The sequence below is a fragment of the Oncorhynchus clarkii genome, chromosome 24 (genome assembly GCF_045791955.1).
Source record: "Oncorhynchus clarkii lewisi isolate Uvic-CL-2024 chromosome 24, UVic_Ocla_1.0, whole genome shotgun sequence".
In the NCBI taxonomy this organism is placed as follows: Eukaryota; Metazoa; Chordata; class Actinopteri; order Salmoniformes; family Salmonidae; genus Oncorhynchus; species Oncorhynchus clarkii.
The window spans coordinates 23,191,664-23,215,879 of record NC_092170.1 but is presented as its reverse complement, the minus strand read 5'-3'; the positions used below and the strand labels follow the sequence as shown (position 1 = coordinate 23,215,879).

General features: G+C 43.0%; 1 protein-coding gene across 4 annotated transcripts in view; it reads left to right on the top strand.

Annotated features, from left to right (window-relative positions):
- The window catches only part of LOC139382426 (CXADR-like membrane protein), a 94,848-nt gene that overhangs the window by 1,234 nt on the left and 69,398 nt on the right, over positions 1-24,216 (top strand). Inside the window, exon 2 of one of the 4 annotated variants that reach the window (XM_071126469.1) lies at positions 8,789-8,917. The exons of the other annotated variants lie outside the window; for them this stretch is intronic. Within the exon in view, the coding sequence (XP_070982570.1) occupies positions 8,851-8,917 (67 nt within the window). The 5' untranslated portion in view covers positions 8,789-8,850. The remainder of the gene's footprint in view (positions 1-8,788; positions 8,918-24,216) is intronic. 4 annotated transcript variants of the gene reach the window in all.

Genomic DNA, 24,216 nt, shown 5'->3' with positions numbered 1-24,216 from the left:
TATCGCGTGCCGGCGTGTGCCGGGGTCAGAGTTGGTGAGAGTTGAGCAAAGCAAACATGGAATAGGCCTACTCTTGTCTTCTTTGGTTCAATTCCAACAATTCTGTCCGTTGTTGTGATGGTGCATTCCATTAGTATATTTTTTCTGATGACAGTTTATTGGCTGTAGCCTTTTGTGTGTAGCCTAATGTGTTTATCAAACTTAGACCTTTAATATAGTATATATGTTCTTTGCAATAGCACATTAAATACATTACCTCTGCCAATATATAAATCAAATCACATTTTATTTGTCACATACACATGGTTAGCAGATGTTAATGTGAGTGTAGCGAAATGCTTGTGCTTCTAGTTCCGACAATGCAGTAATAACCAACAAGTAATCTAGCTAACAATTCCAAAACTACTACCTTATAGACACAAGTGTAAGGGGATAAAGAATATGTACATAAAGATATATGAATGAGTGATGGTACAGAGCGGCATAGGCAAGATACAGTAGATGGTATTGAGTGCAGTATATACATATGAGATGAGTATGTAAACAAAGTGGCATAGTTAAAGTGGCTAGTGATACATGTATTACATAAAGATGCAATAGATGATATAGAGTACAGTATATACATATACATATGAGATGAATAATGTAGGGTATGTAAACATTATATTAGGTAGCATTGTTTAAAGTGGCTAGTGATATATTTTACATTCTTTCCCATCAATTCCCATTATTAAAGTGGCTGGAGTTGAGTCAGTGTGTTGGCAGCAGCCACTCAATGTTAGTGGTGGCTGTTTAACAGTCTGATGGCCTTGAGATAGAAGCTGTTTTTCAGTCTCTCGGTCCCAGCTTTGATGCACCTGTACTGACCTCGCCTTCTGGATGATAGCTGGGTGAACAGGCAGTGGTTCGGGTGGTTGTTGTCCTTGATGATCTTTATGGCCTTCCTGTGACATCGGGTGGTGTAGGGTGGTGTAGGTGTCCTGGAGGGCAGGTGATGCGCTGTGCAGACCTCACTACCCTCTGGAGAGCCTTACGGTTGTGGGCGGAGCAGTTGCCGTACCAGGCGGTGATACAGCCCGACAGGATGCTCTCGATTGTGCATCTGTAGAAGTTTGTGAGTGCTTTTGGTGACAAGCCAAATTTCTTCAGCCTCCTGAGGTTGAAGAGGCGCTGCTGCGCCTTCTTCACGATGCTGTCTGTGTGGGTGGACCAATTCAGTTTATCTGTGATGTGTACGCCGAGGAACTTAAAACTTACTACCCTCTCCACTACTGTTCCATCGATGTGGATAGGGGGGTGTTCCCTCTGCTTTTTCCTGAAGTCCACAATCATCTCCTTAGTTTTGTTGACGTTGAGTGTGAGGTTATTTTCCTGACACCACACTCCGAGGGCCCTCACCTCCTCCCTGTAGGCCGTCTCGTCGTTGTTGGTAATCAAGCCCACCACTGTTGTGTCGTCCGCAAACTTGATGATTGAGTTGGAGGCGTGCGTGGCCACGCAGTCGTGGGTGAACAGGGAGTACAGGAGAGGGCTCAGAACGCACCCTTGTGGGGCCCCAGTGTTGAGGATCAGCGGGGTGGAAATGTTGTTGCCTACCCTCACCACCTGGGGGCGGCCCGTCAGGAAGTCCAGTACCCAGTTGCACAGGGCGGGGTCGAGACCCAGGGTCTCGAGCTTGATGACGAGCTTGGAGGGCACTATGGTGTTAAATGCCGAGCTGTATTCGATGAACAGCATTCTCACATAGGTATTCCTCTTGTCCAGATGGGTTAGGGCAGTGTGCAGTGTGGTTGAGATTGCATCGTCTGTGGACCTATTTGGGCGGTAAGCAATTTGGAGTGGGTCTAGGGTGTCAGGTAGGGTGAAGGTGATATGGTCCTTGACTAGTCTCTCAAAGCACTTCATGATGACGGAAGTGAGTGCTACGGGGCGGTAGTCGTTTAGCTCAGTTACCTTAGCTTTCTTGGGAACAGGAACAATGGTGGCCCTCTTGAAGCATGTGGGAACAACAGACTGGGATAGGGATTGATTGAATATGTCCGTAAACACACCAGCCAGCTGGTCTGCGCATGCTCTGAGGGCGCGGCTGGGGAACACTGAACATAAATATAAATGCAACATGTAAAGTGTTGGTCCCATGTTTCATGAGCTTAAATAAAAGATCCCAGAAATTGTCCATATGCACACAAATATTATTTCTCTCAAATTGTGTGCACACATTTGTTTGCATGAAGCTGATAAAACAGCATGATCATTACATAGGTGCACCTTGTGCTGGGGACAATAAAAGCCCACTCTAAAATGTGCAGTTTTGTCACACAAGACAATGCCACAGCCCTACTGATTTATTGAAATGGACTGATTTCCTTATATGAACTGTAACAGTAAAATCTTTGCCATTTTTACATGTTGCGTTTGTATTTTTGTTCAGTATATTTGTATGTTAAATTGGGTCCTAAAGTCTTATTTTGCCAAAATTCAACACATCTTCCATAATTCTTGCAGTAACATCACATCAAAATTTCACTGTGAGGTTTCTATAAATTCAGCAAATACCATACCACCAGCTTTACATGTTCTCTATTGTCAAAGTAGCTACACCTGAATGAGGTCTCAGTAGCCTGCTCTGCAATGATAGGCCTATGAGTGAAGCAGACAAGTGATGTGGGTTGCCATTGTGTTCATTTTCCTTAGCCAATAGGCTGGGGATAACTGGGTTGACAGTCTAGACATGCAATCATAGCTCTAGTGAACTGTATTATCAGCTATTAATTTTGTTAGCTGGTGGTGATGATAGTGATGAAGTTGATGTGATGATGGTGGTGGTGATGATGGTGAATATTGGTGGTGATGATGATGGTGGTGGTGGTGGTGGTGGTGGTGGTGGTGGTGATGATGATGGTGGTGGTGGTGGTGGTGATGATGTTTTGGTGGTGGTGGTGGTGGTGGTGATGATGGTTTGGTGGTGGTGGTGATGATGATGTCGAGTACGATGGAATTTGTATTATTTTTTTGTATTTAGCAGATTAGTGTATTGCTAATGTGTAGGTTGGAATTGATAGTCAGATGGCATACATGTAGTGGTGACATACCCCTCTGTGCGGTCTTTCATAATGGCAAACCAGAGGTTGAAGGACATTTCCCTTATAGTTATGAACAGTATTTATTTAAGACCAACCCAGAGGCTGAGCTAAGAGAGAAGAGCTTATTTTATTATGGAATGATCAATACTAATTAATAGAGCTCATTTCCTTTTAATTTGTCTTTGGCCTTGGAAGTCCAGAGACATCCTTAATTAACTTAATATCTGTGGGAGATGTAATATCCAGTGTTCACATTATAGATAAGTACCACAATTAAACACCACAGAATTCCTTAACTGGCTTTATCAAGGCTTACATCACAAAATGAATGGTGCAGTGGAAGGTCAAATGATATGGTAAAGCCTGTAAAAAAGCTGGAAGTAGAACCAGAGTAACCAAACCAAAGTAGTGGAGCTTAATGATGGATTGCCTGCCTCTCATTCCCTCAGCAAAATATGGTTTTGAATGGAACATGTTAAATGACTGTCCAGGAAGTAAAAACAGATTGTAATTCACTTGACAGAAATGTAATGGGAAAAAGTGAGTAGCCCTTCCGTTGGAGTTATACATTTCCAACCCGCAAACACCCTAATTTCAAATGGAGCTTATCCACTTTGACCGCTATGATATTGAGCAGTCTTGCAACTATGCTGCTCTATGACAATGGCAGAGGGAATTTGTGTTGCATCCTCAAGTTGCATAATCATCGTTCATCTGATCTGTAATGTATGGAGATATATGCTAAGAGTGACTAGGATTAAAACGGGTTTCTGTTCCCATTCTATATTTAGCGTGTCTCCAGGGGTGGACAAAGCATCTCTCAAATGTGGAGATGACAGGAGCCTCCGGAGCCAGAGGTTTTGAAGTGACATCTCGATGTGTTTGGCCTTGAATCACAATTCCACACATACTAGCCCCCCTATCTCACACTCACAAACACACAGCCATTTAAAAAAAAATCTGATGACCATAGAAAACATTAAGACTGTAGGTCTAGTTATTGCATATCTAGTCCATATTCATAGACTAGGGGCTGTATTCAATCTGTATCACAGAAGTACAGCGTTACAGCGTGATTGAAATTGAAAGCAATGTTCCCGCATTAGCGGAGACTGCATTCACGTAAACACTCCAAATATTTCAAGCTCTAGATTGCAGAGATACACACAGGGTGGAATAACCTTTTAGAAGATGTGAGCACACATGTAATGAGCACCCTAATGAGACTATGTTTGAGCACAAAGGTCTAACTGTCACTACTAGAACTATACACCCATATCACTAACAAACACTGATTTGCTTTTCTAGCAGTTTTTCCTGATGTGTTATGTCTTACTTGATTCCTATGGCCTTTAGATGGCTAATACACTTTTCCTGATTTTCTTCTGAAAGAACCTTGTTTCATTGATTGAAGTGCTTTTAGGAATGTTTTTCTGTGCAGAGCAAGCCTAGGGCCCGATTCAATCAGATCCGCTTTGGCCAACATCAGCATATTAGTTGTTTTGGCAGTGTCAGAGGTGGAACTGCGTTAGAGCTGTCTATAAACCCGCAATTCCCATGCAGCAGTGTTAGAAGTTCATGCAGCCGCTTTGCAAGTTCAAACACTCGAATTAGACTAAATCACCATATCCAAATGAACATGAAAACATGCATTAGTCTAACATCAATGGCTTGAATTTTTTTATAAGTCATTATTTCTAACATCAATAGAGCCTACACTTACAAGCGCCGTTTTGAACTTCTAACGCAGTAGGGATAATAAGGAAGGGAGTGGTTTGTGACACACGGGCAGCCGTTCCCCAATTTGTCAGCTCATACCTCAGTTACACCTCCAACACCATCAAAACATCAGCTACAGTTAATTCGGAAAGTATTCAGACCCCTTAACTTTTTTCATATTTTGTTACTTTACAGCCTTATTCAAAAATTGATTAAATAAAACAATTTCCTCATCAATCTACACACAATACCCCATAATAACTAAGCGAAAATAGGTTTTTAGACATTTTTGCACATTTATTACGAATAAAAACAGAAATACCTTATTTACATAAGTATTCAGACCCTTTGCTATGAGACTTGAAATTGAGCTCAGGTACATCCTGTTTCCAATGATCATCCTTGAGATGTTTCTACAACTTGATTGGAGTACACGTGGTAAATTATATTGATTGGACATATCAGGTCCCACAGTTGACAGTGCATGCTAGAGCAAAAACCAAGCCATGAGGTGGAAGGAATTGGCCGTAGAGCTCCAAGACAGGATTGTGTAGAGGGACAGATCTGGGAAAGGGTACCAAAACATTTCTGCAGCATTGAAGGGCCGCAAGAAAACAGTGGCCTCCATCATTCTTAAACCTCAGATTTCTTTGCTTGAAATATTATGTAGCATTGACGTTGGCCACAAACATCTGGACAGAACTGGGTGTGTGTTGTTTTTTGATCTATAAATCTCAGCCGCTTTTCAACCTTCACTGACAAAATTACTTCCAGAATATTTTGGAACACATGAACAGGAACTGCCTATTTCCCTGTACGGCTAACTTTTGACAGATGCTCTGGAGAGGCTCAGATTCACGTTAACTCAAGCCACATGTATAGTACAGTAGGCTACGTTCATTCTGGTACACCAAGCTCTTCTTTCTATGATATCAAGCATTGCAAACCTTCCATTTTAGGTTCATAAAAGGGGTTCAAACAACAGAGTACCCTACGGATTTCTTTCATCTCTGCCACCATGGTCATTTACGAGCAAAAGTGAGGATTTCTGCATTATTTGTTGGGGTAAATAACCATGAAAGTCAATAGAGCGGGGACCATTATTGCTTCTGATCTGGAAAACTTTGCCGCTAGTGAACATAAACAGTTTGATGAGGGTCTCTTTGATTGTTTTATAAGGATGCAGAGATCTGAGGGTGAACAAATGACAAGACAAATACTGATGTTTTTGCCCCGAACTACAAAGGGCATGGTCCTAATTTACTCTTTCTGCAAATGCCAGATTTTCACCCAAAGCGACCAATCCACCATTCATTCTGATTTTAACGACAACCCTCCAATGTCCAGAGATGAACCCATCTTTCCCAGTATAATGCCATTTTGCTATTTCCTTTTGGAATACATCCCTCCATTTTACTATGATGTCTTACGGGGGTCTGGAAACTCACTATTTGTAACATTTCTACCAATATTGCCCTAAAAATAAATACTTTACCCAAAGGTATAATGATATTTCCCATTGACTGATCATGGTTTTTCAGATCTCCTGGTATGATATTGTTGCACATAAATGACTGTCACTGTTGGACTTCAACCACATATTTCAATAGATAGCTACTGCCAAGTGAATAGAGACTTATCAAAATCAACACATCTTCTGAATACCATTTAAAATAAATCCATTATCATCATTCATTGTTAGGATGCTATCATTCCAAGCTCACAGCTCTGTTTTGCTTCTCTCAAACATGCTCTACCTAACTGAAAACGGGCAGCCCAGAATAAGGCTGGCACGCTTGTCTACTCATAGCAAAACATGCTTTTGATCTGTGTTCTCTCTTTGGAAACCAGGTATTGCTGTTTTCAGGGAGGCTGAGGGATCCGTTATTGGTACAGGAAAATAAATCCCTGTCGCAAAGGTGTCTTTCATTTTCAAGCAGCTTAGCATACTGCTTACATCAATGACACAAGAAGAATAACAGGTGCCTTACAATGTATTTTATATGCCATTTTCCTCCGTTGAAAAGAATGGGATTGTCATTCTGTACGTTAGTTCCATGGCTGAAATTGGCCAAACCTTATTTTCCTCCGAGGCTGTATTGTGCGTATCCTCAGTGTCAAACGCTCTAGCCCACTGTCATCTGGACCACCCACCCATTAGCTATAGCTGAGGTGTTGACATTGCAAGTCTGAGATTATGAATTGTGATTTGACTGTTTTATTCGATTGGTCAAATGTGCATGCCCTCAAATAAAATGCAAGGAATTGTTGATTTTTCAAAAAGAAATTGCAATCACAGAATCCCAGAATCCTGGAGGGACTAATTGATTATTATGTCCAAATAGATGCTTTGATATTCAAAAGGCATGATGTGACTGAAGATCTGAATAATTTGGGAATATTGCTCTCAGAGGAATAGGTTCTCACTATAAAGCACTCTGTGACAGTGATCATCAACTAGATTCAGCCGCGGGCCAATTTTTTATTGAGCGGATGGTCGGAGGGGGCGGAACATTTTTACAATCAGTGGCGACCCGTAATTCAGCCCCACATATTTATCTAAAAAAAAGCCAAATAAAAATTTTAAAAAATATTTTTGTGAGGGGTTGCCTGTTTTGCATGTTATTTTGGCGATAATACATGTCACATATCAGTTTGCAAACAATGTAAAAAAATAAAAATAATAATTGAGTAATAAATAATTGAATAATAAATAAAACTGCATACAAACATGGTCTTTTTTTTGCTTTCTTGAGTAAGGTAGCTCCAAAATGCAGGTCTTTCAGCCTAGCTCAGTGCTTTCTATGGTGGTGGGGCAGCCAGTGGAAAATACGGTAATATTCTTGTCACGCCCTGACCATAGAGAGCCTTTGTTTTTCTATGGTATAGTAGGTCAGGGCGTGACTGGGTGGTTTTCTTGTTATTATTTTCTATTGTGGTTCTAGTTTAGTTTTTCTATGTTAGTGTTTGGTATGATTCCCAATTAGAGGCAGCTGGCTATCGTTGTCTCTAATTGGGGATCATATTTAAGTAGCATTTTTTTCCACCTGTGTTTTATGGGATATTGTTTTAAGTTAGTGTATGTTACACCTATTTGTTACGGTTCGTTGTTTGTTTCATTCTTTCTTTGTTGTTTTGTGCGTTTCTAATAAATAATATGTGGAAACCATATTGCGCTGCAGCTTGGTCCGATAATTATTCCAGCGAACGTGACAATTCTCTAGTTGCGCTGTGATTGGCTCAGTGTTCTTTCACTCATGGGGACACTACGTCACTGCCAAATCTAAGGGTAGAGCTAAAGAAATTCAAGCTCCTTGGGTGTGCCATAGAGTTACATTAGAAGTGCCCATCCAAGAAGGTTCAAGGTCATTGGCCACAGATAAAATGACATCAAATCACCTTATCTACAGTAGCTTTGATCATACTTTCAAAATCTTAGCTAGCAGTCATCATCATGAATCAAGTCGACAATCTACTGGCAAATCCTTTTTGATCCTTGTCATATGAAGAGAAATAATGAAGAGAAATTATAGATGAAACATATCGGTGCTCATCGGCCATTGGACAAAAATATTACACAACAAGTTGGAGATCACAAATTCAATAATGAGTGGTTTGGAAGGAATCAGTGGCTAACTGCAAGCATTGCAAAGCAATCACTAGACTGCTATTCCGTAGAGTTGGTGTGTGGTCCCAATTCTGGGTTTAAGGGTCTCTTTTTCCAATCTTAGAATGATAAACATTCAACATTGGCCATGTTGTCAACCCAGCATGATTTCTGCCACGTTTAAATGCCACGTTTAAATCAACTGTTAACTCGGCTCAAGACAACTGAGAACTCGGGGAAAAACAAGCTCCTACTGGTATAATACATTTTGAATGGTCACCCAACTCAGAATTGTAAGTTGGGAACTCAGGCCTCTTTCTAGGGCCACGATCTGAAGATCACTGATGTCATCATGATTCAACCTTGTTTTTTTTCCAAGTTCCCAGTTGTCTTGAAAGCATCATCAATCCAGAGAATGTCAGACTTTGATGACAACGTTTGATGACAAAATTTGCCCACAAAGGACTGCCGCACCATCTTCCTGTTCAAGTGAACACAGCACAACAAGGTGAGTCCAAAAATGTCTTGTACCCTGCTGCATAAATTATGTAAAATGCCAGGGAGATATGTAAACTGTAGCTACTGTAAGAATGTGATTCGAAGTGTATGTTGTGTAGTTACTATTAGTTGCCTCACCCTAATCATTTGGTCTATTTTCCCCTGTTAATTTCACCTACTGTTCTGACTTTGTGATACACATGTAGCCTATAACCTGTTTTAGAGAAATGTAATCATCGAATATTGTAAGAGCGTACATTGTTTGCTTATATGCCCCCTTTATTTACCCTATGGTTCGGACTGGGTGTACAGGGAGAATACTAAGAACAGCCCATGTTCTAAATTCTGTCGCTGTACATTTCAAAACTGCTGAACAAATAGTTATATTGACTAGGTCCGTCCTAGCTCGCTCATTAATGTCTTAATCGAAATTAAGGATTGCCTCTTAACATCTTGTCGTCCCCTTATGCCCTAGTTTGTACATCTCAATTGTCAGTAGAATCCACAATTGTTTAAGCAAGTCAGCCATATCAGCTATGTTTTTTTTAAAGGCAGTAAATGAGGCTGAATGAACTATTTTGCTTCCAGACAAGTCTTCGAATATAGCCAGGTGTAGCAGTGGTAAGGTGGTGGGACTGCTGTTGGGACATCTTTATGAAGGCCCTAGCAGTTTGTGGGCACAATTTGTCATCGTTACAGTGCAATTAATCTATTGTTTAGTGTTGTGTTGTGTTGTGCAGTGGCTTTGCTGGCATGCATCCTCCACATTTTTTGTTTGTTTGCCCCACCAAGATTTACATGCTAAAATCGCTACCTGATTACAATAATTTGTAGACCGCAAATTGACCGCAAGAAGCCCAAACAGATATTATATTTCACTAAAACATAATAATTTAAAATCTTGCTTACATGTGTATATGATCACGTCTCTCTACTATGCATGGAAATCACAGGTCGGTGGAACCTTAATTGGGGAGAACGGGCTCATGGTAATGAGTGGAGCAAAATTAGAGGAACGTTATCAAATACATCAAACACATGATTTCCAGGTGTTTGTTGCCATTCCATTTGCTCCATTCCGGCCAATATTATGAGCCGTTCACCCCTCAGCAGCCTCCACTGGTGGAAATACTTGGAAACAGATTTCCCCAATTAAAATCCATTGGAGCTGATTTCCTGGTATTTTACAGTTGTTTATGTCCAACATTGAAAATGCATGAAAACCCCCCCAGATGTTTTCTTTCTCTTTTTTTTACTAAGAAAACTTGGGGGGCCAAATAAAACCTTTTGCCTGGGGCCACCAGTTGGGAAACCCTGCTCTATGATCTATGAAGCCCAAAGACATGATTCTTCACACATTCAAGCAGGAGAATCTCTGAACATGCTTCCCTCGCACCAGGACTTGACTTCTTCTCCCTCGTATGACATTAAGCAGTAAATTAATTATTGAAATTCAACATTTTTTTATCAACCAATGATGCAAAAGCATGTTTCACAAGGCAATGACAACCCTGTTGTTTTTTCTCCCTCTCTTTCTTGTGAAATGAGAGCCAACTGAGAGAACAGGGGGAATGTTTCACGTCTGACTATTTAGACGCCTGCTGTTCCTTTCAATTTGAAACAGTCTATTAGCTCTGCTAGCAGGCCACTCCATTAGGTGTTCTGAACCCACGTGCTCCATTGTCTCACTCCATTTCCCTCTTTCTGCTGTCCCCCAAGCGTTAGCGCCAGTAATCAGCAGAGGCCTCCTTTTCTTCTTACACTCATCTTCACCCCCATTGTCATCACCACTCCATCCGGAAAAGATCCAAAGATGGATGGTGTTTGCAGGGGGAATTTGGTGGCCATTGATTAGTGCATTTAAAAGTAGGAAGAAGGAATGGTTAACCTGCAGGTAGCAACAACAGCTTGAGGACCATCTGTCTTCCCTGTTTGATATGGAGGGGTTTTAAAATCCGAAGCTTGTTCGTGGTTCAATACTTTTCTTTCATGTCTGTCATAAATTGACCATTACACAACATCCTGTACTTCAGATACATGTAGGTTGCAATTATTTTATTAGAACCATGGAAAAGGCTTTATATGATAAACACGTACTGTAAACTGATGCTGATATTTTTTAAACTAAGGATAAATGTATTGGTCATCACGACTGCAGATATTGTATTGCTATTCAGTGCCAGTAACTGTAGAATGCCATATTTAGGTCCCACTGTAGTGGCTTGCTGTTATCTTGTACTAGAGGCATCATGATGGATGGTTTAATTATCGAGACACAATGCCAGGCATTTATCTGGTTGTTCATACCACAGCAAAAACATTGTAAACTGGATATCGCTGATCAATCGCTAGGCTTCCTGCAATTAAGTGTTTAATGCTGCTGATTACGCTAGCCTGCAATGTGTCACACTAACGGTGGCTCAACCTTTAAACGCTACGAGGCGAGATGCACTCAATGGAAGAAGTTAATGTTTGCTTAGGAGATTAAGTCACATTTAGGTGCTTAGACCAGGGGTGTCAAACGCATTTTGCCCCTGGGGGCTGCATTCGGTCTTCAACGAGGTCTGGAGGGCCGCACTTAAAATTGGTTATATTGCCTCCCTGTAAAAAAATGTGAAAAATACTCCTCTATCCATTGTTTTTGAAAAATGCGATGCTCCCTGACTGTCTAGCTTTCATTTTGGTGGTTATTAGCGAGCAGGACACAATCAAGAAACTGTATGAATGTAGAACCATTATCATTACTACCAGTGGTGGAAAAAGTACCCAATTGTCAAACTTGAGTAAAAGTAAAGATACCTTAATAGAAAATGACTCAAGTAAAAGTGACTCACCCAGTAAAATACCACTTGAGTAAAAGTCTAAATATATTTGGTTTTAAATATACTTAAGTATCAAAAGTAAAAGTATAGTAATTTCAAATTCCTTATATTTAGCAAACCAGATGGCACCATTTTCTTGTTTTTTAAATTTATTTACAGATAGCCAGGGGTACACTTAAACACTCAGACATCATTACACATTAAGCATGTGTGTTTGGTGAGTCTGCCAGATCAGAGGCAGTAGGGATGACCAGGGATGTTCTCTTGATTCGTGTGTGATTTAGACAATGTTCCTGTCCTGCTAAGTACTTTTGGGTGTCAGGGAAAATGTATGGAGTAAAAAGTATATACTTTTCTTGAGGAATGTAGTGAAGTAAAAGTATAAGTTGTTAAAAAGTACAGTAGTAAAGTAAAGTACAGATACCCCAAAAAAACAACTTTTTATTTAAGTACTTTACACAACTGATTACTACACAGTTTCAATTTGGTTTGGTTCATTTTAAAGTATATTTAACATACTTTAAAATGACCCCTCCCCCACCCCCAACAAATATATAGAGAGATGTTGTTTTATGTATGTTTGGCACCCCTGGCTTAGACCATGGTGAGTGTACAGTAGATTGCTGAAAAGTAAGAACATTATCCTCTTCCTGTGAAACTGTTCCAGAACAGATGGCATCATCACCTTTGTTTTTACGAGTCGTTAGACTTGACTTGATGATGAAATGGAGCCTTTCCACTATACTGCCCATGCAGATGTGTAGCTCTATGGTTTGATGTTATCCACCAAGTCGCAGAGTGCCGTGCAGAAATAGCAATGTAAAATACAACCCAAACACACACAAGCATTAGATTTTCACAGTACAAGGTTTTTAATATTGCCTTTCCAAAGTGGGCACATTGTGTTTTTTTGACTGAGGCGGCAGAAGCACCACCCCTGTGCTCTGATAAAAGTGTAGTGTGGGGTTGTTATTCTGCATGCCTGAAATACACATATTCACTCTCTCTCTCTCTCTCTCTCTCTCTCTCTCTCTCTCTCTCTCTCTCTCCCTCTCTCTCTCGCTCTCTCGCTCTCTCGCTCTCTCTCTCTCTCTCTCTCTCTCTCTAAAACACACACAACTCCTGTGTCTGAGGAGGCTTCCAGTACCCTGGGGAGTGGCAAATGAATGCCATCTACTTCCCTGTTCCCGGATGGTCTAAGCTCCTAGTTACATTTCCTGCAGATGCTACCATTTTCACTTCATTGTTTAGTCATCTTCTGCCTCTCCTGTGTCTCTCCTGGATTCTTTATGTTGGTCCTCTTGCAGCCTGACAGGCTAACTGTAGTTCACTACGCCACCAGAGAAGACACGGCTTAGGACTGTGTTTAAAGTGCTTGTCATGGTTTTGTGGTTTTGTCAAAACTGTCACATTTCAATGTATTCCATAGTGGTGCTGAACAGTTTGCTTGTGAATGAGATGTTCCTTTTCAAATATTTGTTAAGTTTTTGGAGAAAAGGTTCAGTTGGGAGCAAATAGAACATGACGGGCACGGCTTGTCTTCTTGATATTCAATGTGAGGTTTTTAACAGCACACATCACTTTACTGTCTGTATCATTTCAGAAAGGGAAATCTGGAGTGTTAACATTTGGCATGATTTGCAGTCTGAGGTCCAGAGTTGTTGTGGAGGAGGAATAGCAACGTTTGCGAAATCAAGCTCTTAAAATAATTAAAGTTGGCAATGATGACTGTGTATTCTAGAGTAGTCCAAGCTCAAAATGTACAGTGATGGAAAGTACTGTACCATCAACTGTATGCTATGTTATAAAAAAAATGGCATGGGGTTAGAGTATAGAATAAGAAAATAGAGTATAGAATAAGAACATATTATTTAATAGATGGTCTATCCCTTGTTTGTGAGGAGAGAATAAGGGCATGACTCATCTCCTTGGTTACTGGACCCAATTAAAAAAAAAACATTTGCTCTATGTAGAAGAGAAAATGCTATTTACTCTATGAACCTTTCCTCTTGGATGCACTCTTGACATTGAACAATGTGGAAGAGCCGACTCGTCACTAGCCCCATTGCTAATGAGGCAATTAAGTCTATCCTGCCGTGTTGGAGCACTGGGCTGAGTGTAGGGCCGAGAAGTCATCTGCAGTCTCAGCAATCAGCAAGTGTCTCTTCCCCCCTGGCTGCAAACAGAAGGCACAAGCAGGCTGTCTGGTGGGATTCACTCCCCCTCCATCCCCTCTCCCATCCTTCCTTCTCCTGTGGCCCTCCCTTGTCAATGTGACCCTCGCTCATCTCTTCAGATCACCAGCAGGGCCAGGCCGTATTGAAGCGTTGTCCAGCTAGTGGCCTCATAGAATCACGTTATCCCCGATTGATGCTTGTGCACTTCCTGTTTGGCGATGGGATGTGAAACAGTACATGGTCTTATAGTGTTACTTCAGAGTTTTCCCTGTCTGACTACTACCTTTGACTGCTGTGTTTCAGTGAACCTGACCTGAGTATAACACGGTGCAGCAGCAGCGTTTTCCTGTTCGGTCACCCCGGGCCGTTAGTGGAGTATTTACCATGTTTCCGTTAGTCCATGAGTTATTCATGCCACCAAAAGCTCCTGCTCAGGGAGGGGACGTTAGGCTGCAGCAGTGTGGATGGAGGGATCCTACTGCAGCTGGAGGTAGTGTGGTGCGTGGGTGCTTGTTTCGCCTTTTCCTCCCTTTTCCATGACGCTCATAAGTAAAACAAGGCCCATCTCTCCTTCACCTGGTCACTCGTTACTAGAGAATCCTGTGTGTTAGTGTGTATGTTTATGTGTGTGTGTGTTGGTGTGTGTGTGCGTGCGTGCGTGTGTGCATCATGTGTTTCTTTAGATTGCATCTTCCTATTGTGTTATGGGGATGTTTACTAAAGCATGGAAATTCATTCACCTCAAGGCTGTTTTGCTTATTACAGGCTAATGTTGATTGTTTAAATTGCACTGATACTACGCATTCCTCCTTTTGCCCATTTAAATTGTAGTGACATCAGTTAGTATGCTTTTTCCTCCAAACCTCTATAGCTTCTCGCTGCTGTGTCATGTACAGAATTAGAGCCTAAGTTAATGTGTTTAAAGGCGGTGATAACGGCAAGGCTTACCGCTGTTCAGAAAGGGATTACGGGACATCGTTTTCTGTCTTCGAATAGCTGGTTTAACCGTCAGATTACTTTCTTCTTCTCTGGTAATGAATTGCTTGTGTTTCCTGACAGACGGCATGAAAGAGAACGCCTCACTCTGCAGAGAAGGAAGACGGCTACTCTTTAGCGACGGAAAGGTATATTGCAACGCACAGTGCAGAGAGAGACAGGAGTCCGAAGTCTCCTCTTTCACGGCCGCTTATCTAGTGATTGATCAGAAACATTTGACAAGCGATCCATGTGTGATTTGTAATGAGAGCGTTTGTGTGGGCATACAGACATGTGCTCATGCATATAATAAAGCAATTATACATGAGAGAGCGTGCTAAACTGCTTTTTTAGCACGTCTGTGCTGCGCTCATAGGTACGAGGTGGACCCGAGTACCGTAGATCAGCACAGCCATGCTTAAAAAAGTTGTTTTGCACAACCTCGTGTACAATTGCTTTTTTTACAAAGCGTTACCAATTAAATAATATTATTTTGATCAATGCATTCATAGGCTACTATTTCATCCCTCAAAGAAAAGGCCTAGGCACAGCTATGTTTGCTAGCCAAGCCAGCTGGATATTCATTCTATCGTTTAGGTTGCCAGAGACGCAACCCAGTTGTTAAGTCTTTTTGTTCTGTATCTATGTACAGATGCAACCCAGTCGTTAGTTCTAAATGTACCGTTACCATGCTGGCTGGCAACATTCTTATCCCTTGCTTGCTATCTAGCCAACTACAGCTAACACAGTCACGTCAAACCTTGCAGCTAGATAACAGCAAAATAGCTGCATTTCTCAATTTTTGTTTCACCTGACATTTCTTTGTATATATCCATAGAAATTATGCTAGTTCATAATTTCCTCTGGCTGAGAAAATATGGCCTTCTCGTCCTGACAGGTTCATTCTCAATAGGACAGTTAAAATGTCAATATTGAAACATTGTTGCAAATGTCAAGAGAGCAACGTTTGTACCAATCAAATGTTACGCTAGAAATAAGGAGAAATAATGTCTTGATGCTTTTTACAGTGGAGATCAAGTTACTTTATTTTTATTTATTTAACTAGGCAAGTCAGTTAAGAACAAATTCTTATTTTCAATGACGGTCTAGGAACCATCATTGAAAATAAGGGGCAGAACGACCTTGTCAGCTCGGGGGTTTGAACTTGCAAACTTCCGGTTACTAGTCCAACGCTCTAACCACTAGGCTACACTGCCACCCCAATGAAATAATTAATTGGCTGGCTGAGCTGATGGGACACTGGATGCACAGGGATTTCACAGATGGAATAGAAAACGAGATGCCCATTTTTGCATCATAGGCTTACCCATGTTATATCATGATGCTTGTTTTGACCAAACCGTTGCAGAAAGTACATGTATGTACATGTATAAAACAACATGTCAGTTGATTCCGTTTTGCAGAGAAAAGTCTATCAAGTATATCAAGTAGCAGTCCCTTTGTATAGGATTTCCACATCCTCTCCAGTTTTGAGAACAAAACAACAAAGGGTGACACTTCGTTTGTCATGCTCCATCTGCAGATCACGTGAGCGGATCAATAGCCAGAGATCACCCCTGTGAGCGATTGACGCCTGTGAGGCAGCTGGATTGGGGGGTTTCAGTTACAAGTCACCTGGAGGGCAAACTGACAAAACCTTAGAAAAGTGCCTTGTGAGCAATGGCCGACCGTGTCTGCTCTATCATTGGCTGAACGGAGGGACACCAGATCCAGCAGGGGACGTGCTTGACAGTACAGCAGCATGCTGAAGGATAAATACTTCCCTGCCTTGCAGACGTAATCCTTTCCTCCAAATGCACTGCTTACAGGACCTTTATAAAGACATTAGACTGGAGAAATGACTCCTTATTCAATATTCAACCCACATAGCATGGCAGGATGAAACAGTGGTCTCTTACTTCTCTTGTTAGAGGACATGTATTGAGTGTGCACCCTGAGGACGCACATCCCAATGTACAGGAATGCTGTTGGATGTTGCAGGCAGTGGCACTCTGCTTATGGTTGGAGCTGCGCTGTATTTTGTGTTTCAGGAGGCTAGCTAACGAGTGCTCACCATTAGCCCATGGTAACTGCGCTGGTGAAGATGGATTGTCTTGGGAACGCTTTTTCTGAAGGCATGTCTATAGCTCCGTTATACCCCAGTGCATTCAAGTTCATTGGGGAGCCTATTCATCAACTGACTGGTTAGCCCCATTTTTATATATTTTTTTTGTCTGGTCTCAGTTGCCTCTGAGGGGAAACCATTCAGTATGAGGGTGCATCAGTGCTTAACTAAGAGGGTTTATTCTAGCACTGTACTGACTAGGTATCCCCCTTTCTATTCCTTTACTACCAGTATGACCCAGTTACCTCACCAGTATGTCGCTCTCCTCCTATCTCCCCTCGTCTCCTTAGACCATCCTCCCATCAAGCGAATCATCTCCTGCAATTGCTTTTACTTTGTGCAGGGGGGGGCAGGCAGTTCACCCGTCCTGTCCTGGGGGGCGGACATTTTGATGTATCACGCCACGCATTATCATTTGAATGCATTAGCATGCCTGGCCAATGGCAAGGCTACATAGGTTTTGAAAACCACCATTATCTCACCTTTATATTTTTCAGCTGCACCGTATTGACATCTGTTAAGGTAATGCAGTATATTTACCGTACATTTGTTTTTGTTTTCATCACTGATCTATTAGAATTGGATTTGGAAGAAATAAGCAATAACGCATTTTTATAAATCCCAAATGTCTGTTTTGTGTTATAGTCTCCCTGTGTGTCTTTTGAATGGAACTGAAGCATGAATGATGTTTCACTTAGCTGACCCTACCAGACCATTAATCCTAATGTTTAGAGTGTAGCCACCACATACTCTCAGCCTCGGCTTGACTACAACTAATCATAGCCAGTAACGCTGTGTATAGTACAGCAACAAAACACTACAAGTGCAGAGCCATAGTCCACCAGTTTATATGACACTGTTGTTTTGTTTTACGTCTTACCCCTCCCTCATCTCTGAGTAATGGAACGGGCTTTGTACGAGTGGAGCATCATGGACACATAGCCTGCAAAAATGTACAGGTAGATTATCATGAACATGTAGCCTGCAAGGATGTATGAATGGAACATCATGGACATGTAGCCTGCAAGGATGTATGGATGGAACATCATGGACATGTAGCCTGCAAGGATGTATGGATGGAACATCATGGACATGTAGCCTGCAAGGATGTATGGATGGAACATCATGGACATGTAGCCTGCAAGGATGTATAGATGGAACATCATGGACATGTAGCCTGCAAGGATGTATGGATGGAACATCATGGACATGTAGCCTGCAAGGATGTATGGATGGAGCATCATGGACATGTAGCCTGCAAGGATGTATGGATGGAACATCATGGACATGTAGCCTGCAAGGATGTATGGATGGAACATCATGGACATGTAGCCTGCAAGGATGTATGGATGGAACATCATGGACATGTAGCCTGCAAGGATGTATAGATGGAACATCATGGACATGTAGCCTGCAAGGATGTATGGATGGAACATCATGGACATGTAGCCTGCAAGGATGTATGGATGGAGCATCATGGACATGTAGCCTGCAAGGATGTATGGATGGAACAACATGGACATGTAGCCTGCAAGGATGTATGGATGGAACATCATGGACATGTAGCCTGCAAGGATGTATAGATGGAACATCATGGACATGTAGCCTGCAAGGATGTATGGATGGAACATCATGGACATGTAGCCTGCAAGGATGTATGGATGGAGCATCATGGACATGTAGCCTGCAAGGATGTATGGATGGAACATCATGGACATGTAGCCTGCAAGGATGTATGGATGGAGCATCATGGACATGTAGCCTGCAAGGATGTATGGATGGAACATCATGGACATGTAGCCTGCAAGGATGTATGGATGGAGCATCATGGACATGTAGCCTGCAAGGATGTATGAATGGAACATCATGGACATGTAACCTGCAAGGATGTATAGATGGAACATCATGGACATGTAGCCTGCAAGGATGTACGGGTGGAGCATCATGGACACAGATCCACTGCAGCAATGTGATGGTTATGGGACAGGCTGTGTAAGGGTGAAGCATCATAGGGCTTTTGAGTGGCGCAGCAGTCTAAGGCATTGCATATCAGTGCTAGAGGCATCACTACAGACCCTGGTTCAATTCCAGGCAGTATCACAACCAGCTGTGATTGGGAGACCCATAGGGCTGTGCACAATTGGCCCAGAATTGTCTGGGTTTGACTGGGGTAGGCCGTCATTGTAAATAATATTTTTGTTCTTAACCTAGTTAAATAAAGGTTCAAGAAAATAAAATAAATCATGAACATATAGCCACTGCAGGGTGTGATGGATGACCACTCAGCCATGTGCATTCTGCTCAACAGAGGCAGCCTATATTTCTCTGCTCTGAAGTGGGGTTGAGTTGGGTTGCCTGCAGGAACATATTGGAGGCTATTGCTTGGTAAAGGAATGCACTGTAGGGAGACACTAGGGGACAGAGTAGGAGAGCTATAAGAAGAGAGAGAGAACCATTGAGAGAAAGATAGAGAGACAGAAGGAGAAAGTCTGGGACAGTAAGCAAGGTGGAGAGGCAGAAACAGCACTTGAGAAGGGAGAGAGAAAAAAGAGAGTGGGAGGGAGGGAGAGAAAGAGAAGAAGATGGAGGGAGAGAAAGAGAAGGAGAGGGAGAGACAGGCAGGATCTGTCATTGATCTTGTGGCATTAGCCAGGGCCGTGGTCGTAATGAGGCCTGTGCTGTGCTCTCTGCTGTGTATGTGTGTTTGTCTGTGTGTGTGCATGCCTGACCATGGTGGAGGGAGGCAGCACGAATCGTCCATCATGTCCCCTCCTAGCCTACGGTTCCCTCAGAGGAGTGCGGCGCAGTCACGGTGACATTGGGCTCATTTTTGAGTACATTTTTGAGTACACAACAAACTCTGCACCCCACACACGCTTGGCTCCAGCACCGTCAGAACCATCAGTCTCAGTGGGTCTGGTTCTCAGTCTCTTCTTTATGGCTGTATGTCTACCATGAAAGATTGATAATCAGAGATGGTGTGAGGGACTTCTTTGTACACCGTTTAGACACTGCTTCAGGTGGCCTGTCCACTGTTTAGACACTGCTTCAGGTGGGCTGTCCACCGTTTAGACACCGCTTCAGGTGGGCTGTCCACCGTTTAGACACCGCTTCAGGTAGCCTGTCCACCGTTTAGACACCGCTTCAGGTGGCCTGTCCACCGTTTAGACACTGCTTCAGGTGGCCTGTCCACCGTTTAGACACCGCTTCAGGTGGCCTGTCCACTGTTTAGACACTGCTTCAGGTGGCCTGTCCACCGTTTAGACACCGCTTCAGGTGGCCTGCCCACCGTTTAGACACCGCTTCAGGTGGCCTGTCCACCGTTTAGACACTGCTTCAGGTGGCCTGTCCACCGTTTAGACACTGCTTCAGGTGGCCTGTCCACCGTTTAGACACTGCTTCAGGTGGCCTGTCCACCGTTTAGACACTGCTTCAGGTGGCCTGTCCACCGTTTAGACACTGCTTCAGGTGGCCTGTCCACCGTTTAGACATCGCTTCAGGTGGCCTGTCCTCCGTTTAGACACCGCTTCAGGTGGGCTGTCCTCCGTTTAGACACCGCTTCAGGTGGGCTGTCCACCGTTTAGACACCGCTTCAGGTGGGCTGTCCACCGTTTAGACACCGCTTCAGGTGGCCTGTCCACCGTTTAGACACCACTTCAGGTGGGCTGTCCACTGTTTAGACACCGCTTCAGGTGGCCTGTCCACTGTTTAGACACCGCTTCAGGTGGGCTGTCCACTGTTTAGACACCGCTTCAGGTGGCCTGTCCACCGTTTAGACACTGCTTCAGGTGGGCTGTCCACCGTTTAGACACCGCTTCAGGTGGGCTGTCCACCGTTTAGACACCGCTTCAGGTGGGCTGTCCACTGTTTAGACACCACTTCAGGTGGGCTGCCCCTCAGCTAACCTTGGGGAGGATGGGGGAGGGGGGCAGAATTAGGATCGTTTATGAACCACCCCCCCAGCTTGCTAATGTAATGTGTGAGTCAGCAGGAGTAATCCAATCAATCTGTTTATACTCGCCTCTGAGGGGACAATGTAAGCACTGCGCTGCCTGCCGACTGCAGCCTGCCGACTGCTGCTTCGTGACTCAGTGGCTTGCCAGTTCCTCCCCAACCTCCGTGTGCTTGTATGTGTGTGTGTTTACGTGTGTGCTTGCCTGCATTCATGCATACTTGTGTGTGTATTTGCATGTCTGCATTCTTGGTGTACAGTATGTCTGCGTGCAAGTGTCAATATGTACAGTATGTCTGTGTTTATTCTCCATGTGTGTGTGTGTGTGTGTGTGTGTGTGTGTGTGTGTGTGTGCTTGCGTGCCGGTGCATGATATGGAGGAGAACATGACTTCCATCATAAGCTGCTGTACCGGGAGAGAGAGATAGATAGGTGTCAAGGACAGGTGACATGCTGGGTAATGAACATACAATTCACTCGTCCCCGGGAGAGAGGGGAAGGAGAGACGAGGAAGATGGAGAGTGGTGTTGGGTCTGTTACAGCAGTCCTACTGGCTCCTCTGGACTTCTTAACCCTCTGTGACTGTTACTCTTCTACGTCACTGGGGCCTGTCATATGCAGTGCCTCCTGTCCTTGTACCACTCCCAGGACAACCTTTAAAGTGGACCCTGCTAGGATAAACAACCCCCCTCCCGAGCTCCGCCCTCAGACCTTATGTAACGCTAGTCACCACATTTTAATGTCATGCCTACAGAAACAGCACATTGTACTCCTATCGTCCATCTCCTGCATTTCTGCTTGGGACTTATGAGGGGGTTAGGTGTTGGTCGGTTGAGGGGGGAGGGGGAGGGGGGATAAATTCACGGCACGTTTCCCCCTTCCACCGCCCTGTGGCTGTTGTTATTTACAGTCCATCGTCGTACCTTCTCCCATCCTGCCTCACACACACACACTGATGCTCACACGTACATACACTGACGCACACACACACACACACACACACACACACACACACACACACACACACACACACACACACACACACACACACACACACACACACACACACACACACACACACACACACACACACACACACACTCTCACACACACACACACACACACACACACACACACACATACATTGACACACATATGCGCACACGGTTACCAGTCAGCAATCAGCCTACTTTACAATAACATTTACCCTACCCCATCCAGCTGACATGAAACAATAGCACACCAATCCCAGTACATACTGAAGTGACACACGCGTCCCAGAGAGAGGAAATGTCCTTCACTGTCCCATATCAGCATATTCCTCTCTGTTCTGCTCTTTTATTTTTAAACGGACAGATCTGTTTCCAACAGCGTCCTTCGTTTAGAAGACACTTGTGCATGGCAATTGATTGTTCCTGTGTCACCAGAAATCAATGGTCACCCATCATCCCTATCGCTGATCTCATTCCTCCATTTGCATTGAGCTGCTAGTCCAGTGACCTTGCTGCTCCCACCTGACCTCAGGTTTCATTCAAGTGAGGATAAAGGTGAACACATATTATTCATTGTATGACCCATGGCAGTATTGTCTTTCATATGGCCCCAGGAATAACTTGAACTGACTTCCTTCCTTCATATGAATCAATAGCATGGGCCCTAAGAAATATTATGTGATTCAGTTCACAAAGGATATGAGTTCTTGAATACACAAACCATAGCCTTAATCGAATCCCCACTGCAAATTAAAAATGTCCAGCTTCTGTAGCTGTTGTGGGTGCTGCAATAGTTTTGTTTACAGTGACAGTGGACTTCAATGTAAGCTACACCAGATGCTTTTGCTGTGTACAAGTACAGTATCTTGCTATTTTTCCTGACATTTCTGAATTTTTATTTTACCTTTATTTAACTAGGCAAGTCAGTTAAGAACAAATTCTACTTTGAATGACGGCCTACCGGGGAACACTGGGTTAACTGCCTTGTTCAGGGGCAGAAATGACAGATTTTTACCTTGTCAGCTTGGAGATTCAATCTTACAACCTTTCGGTTACTAGTCCAATGCTCTAACCACTAGACTACATACAGTTGTAGCCTAGTGGTTAAGTTTACATACACTTAGGTTGGAGTCATTAAAACTCGTTTTTCAACCACTCCACAAATTTCTTGTTAACAAACTATAGTTTTGGCAAGTCGGTTAGGACATCTACTTTGTGCATGACACAAGTCATTTTTCCAACAATTGTTTACAGACAGATTATTTCACGTATAAATCACTGTATCACAATTCCAGTGGGTCAGAAGTTTACATACACTAAGTTGACTGTGCCTTTAAACAGCTTGGCAAATTCTACAAAATTATGTTATGGCTTTAGATGCTTCTGATAGGCTAATTGACATCATTTGAGTCATTTGGAGGAGTACCTGTGGATGTATTTCAAGGCCTACCTTCAAACTCAGTGCCTCTTTGCTTGACATCATGGGAAAATCAAAAGAAATCAGCCAAGACCTCAGAAAAAAAATTGTATTCACAAGTATGATTCATCCTTGGGAGCAATTTCCAAACGCCTGAAGGTTCATCTGCACAAACAATAATACGCAAGTATAAACACCATTGGACCACGCAGCCGTCATACCGCTCAGGAAGGAGACACGTTCTGTCTCCTCGAGATGAACGTACTTTGGTGCGAAAAGTGCAAATCAATCCCAGAACAACAGCAAAAGACTGTGTGAAGATGCTGGAGGAAACAGGTACAAAAGTATCTACATCCAGAGTAAAACGAGTCCTATATCGACATAACCTGAAAGGCCACTCAGCAAGGAAGAAGCCACGGCTCTAAAACTGCCATAAAAAAGCCAGACTATGGTTTGCAACTGCACATGGAGACAAAGATCATACTTTTTGGAGAAATATCCTCTGGTCTGAGGAAACAAAAATAGAACTGTTTGGCCATAATGACCATTGTTATGTTTGGAGTAAAAAGTTGGAAGCTTGCAAGCCGATAAACACCATCGGAACCATGAAGCACGGGGGTGGCAGCATCATGTTGTGGGCGTGCTTTGCTGCAGGAGGGACTGGTGCACTTCACAAAATATATGGCATCATGAGGGAGGAAAATTACGTGGATAGATTGAAGCAACATCTCAAGAAATCAGTCAGGAAGATAAAGCTTGGTCGCAAATGGGTCTTCCAGATGAACAATGACCCCAAGCATACTTCCAAAGTTGTTGCAAAATGGCTTAAGGACAACAAAGTCAAGGTAT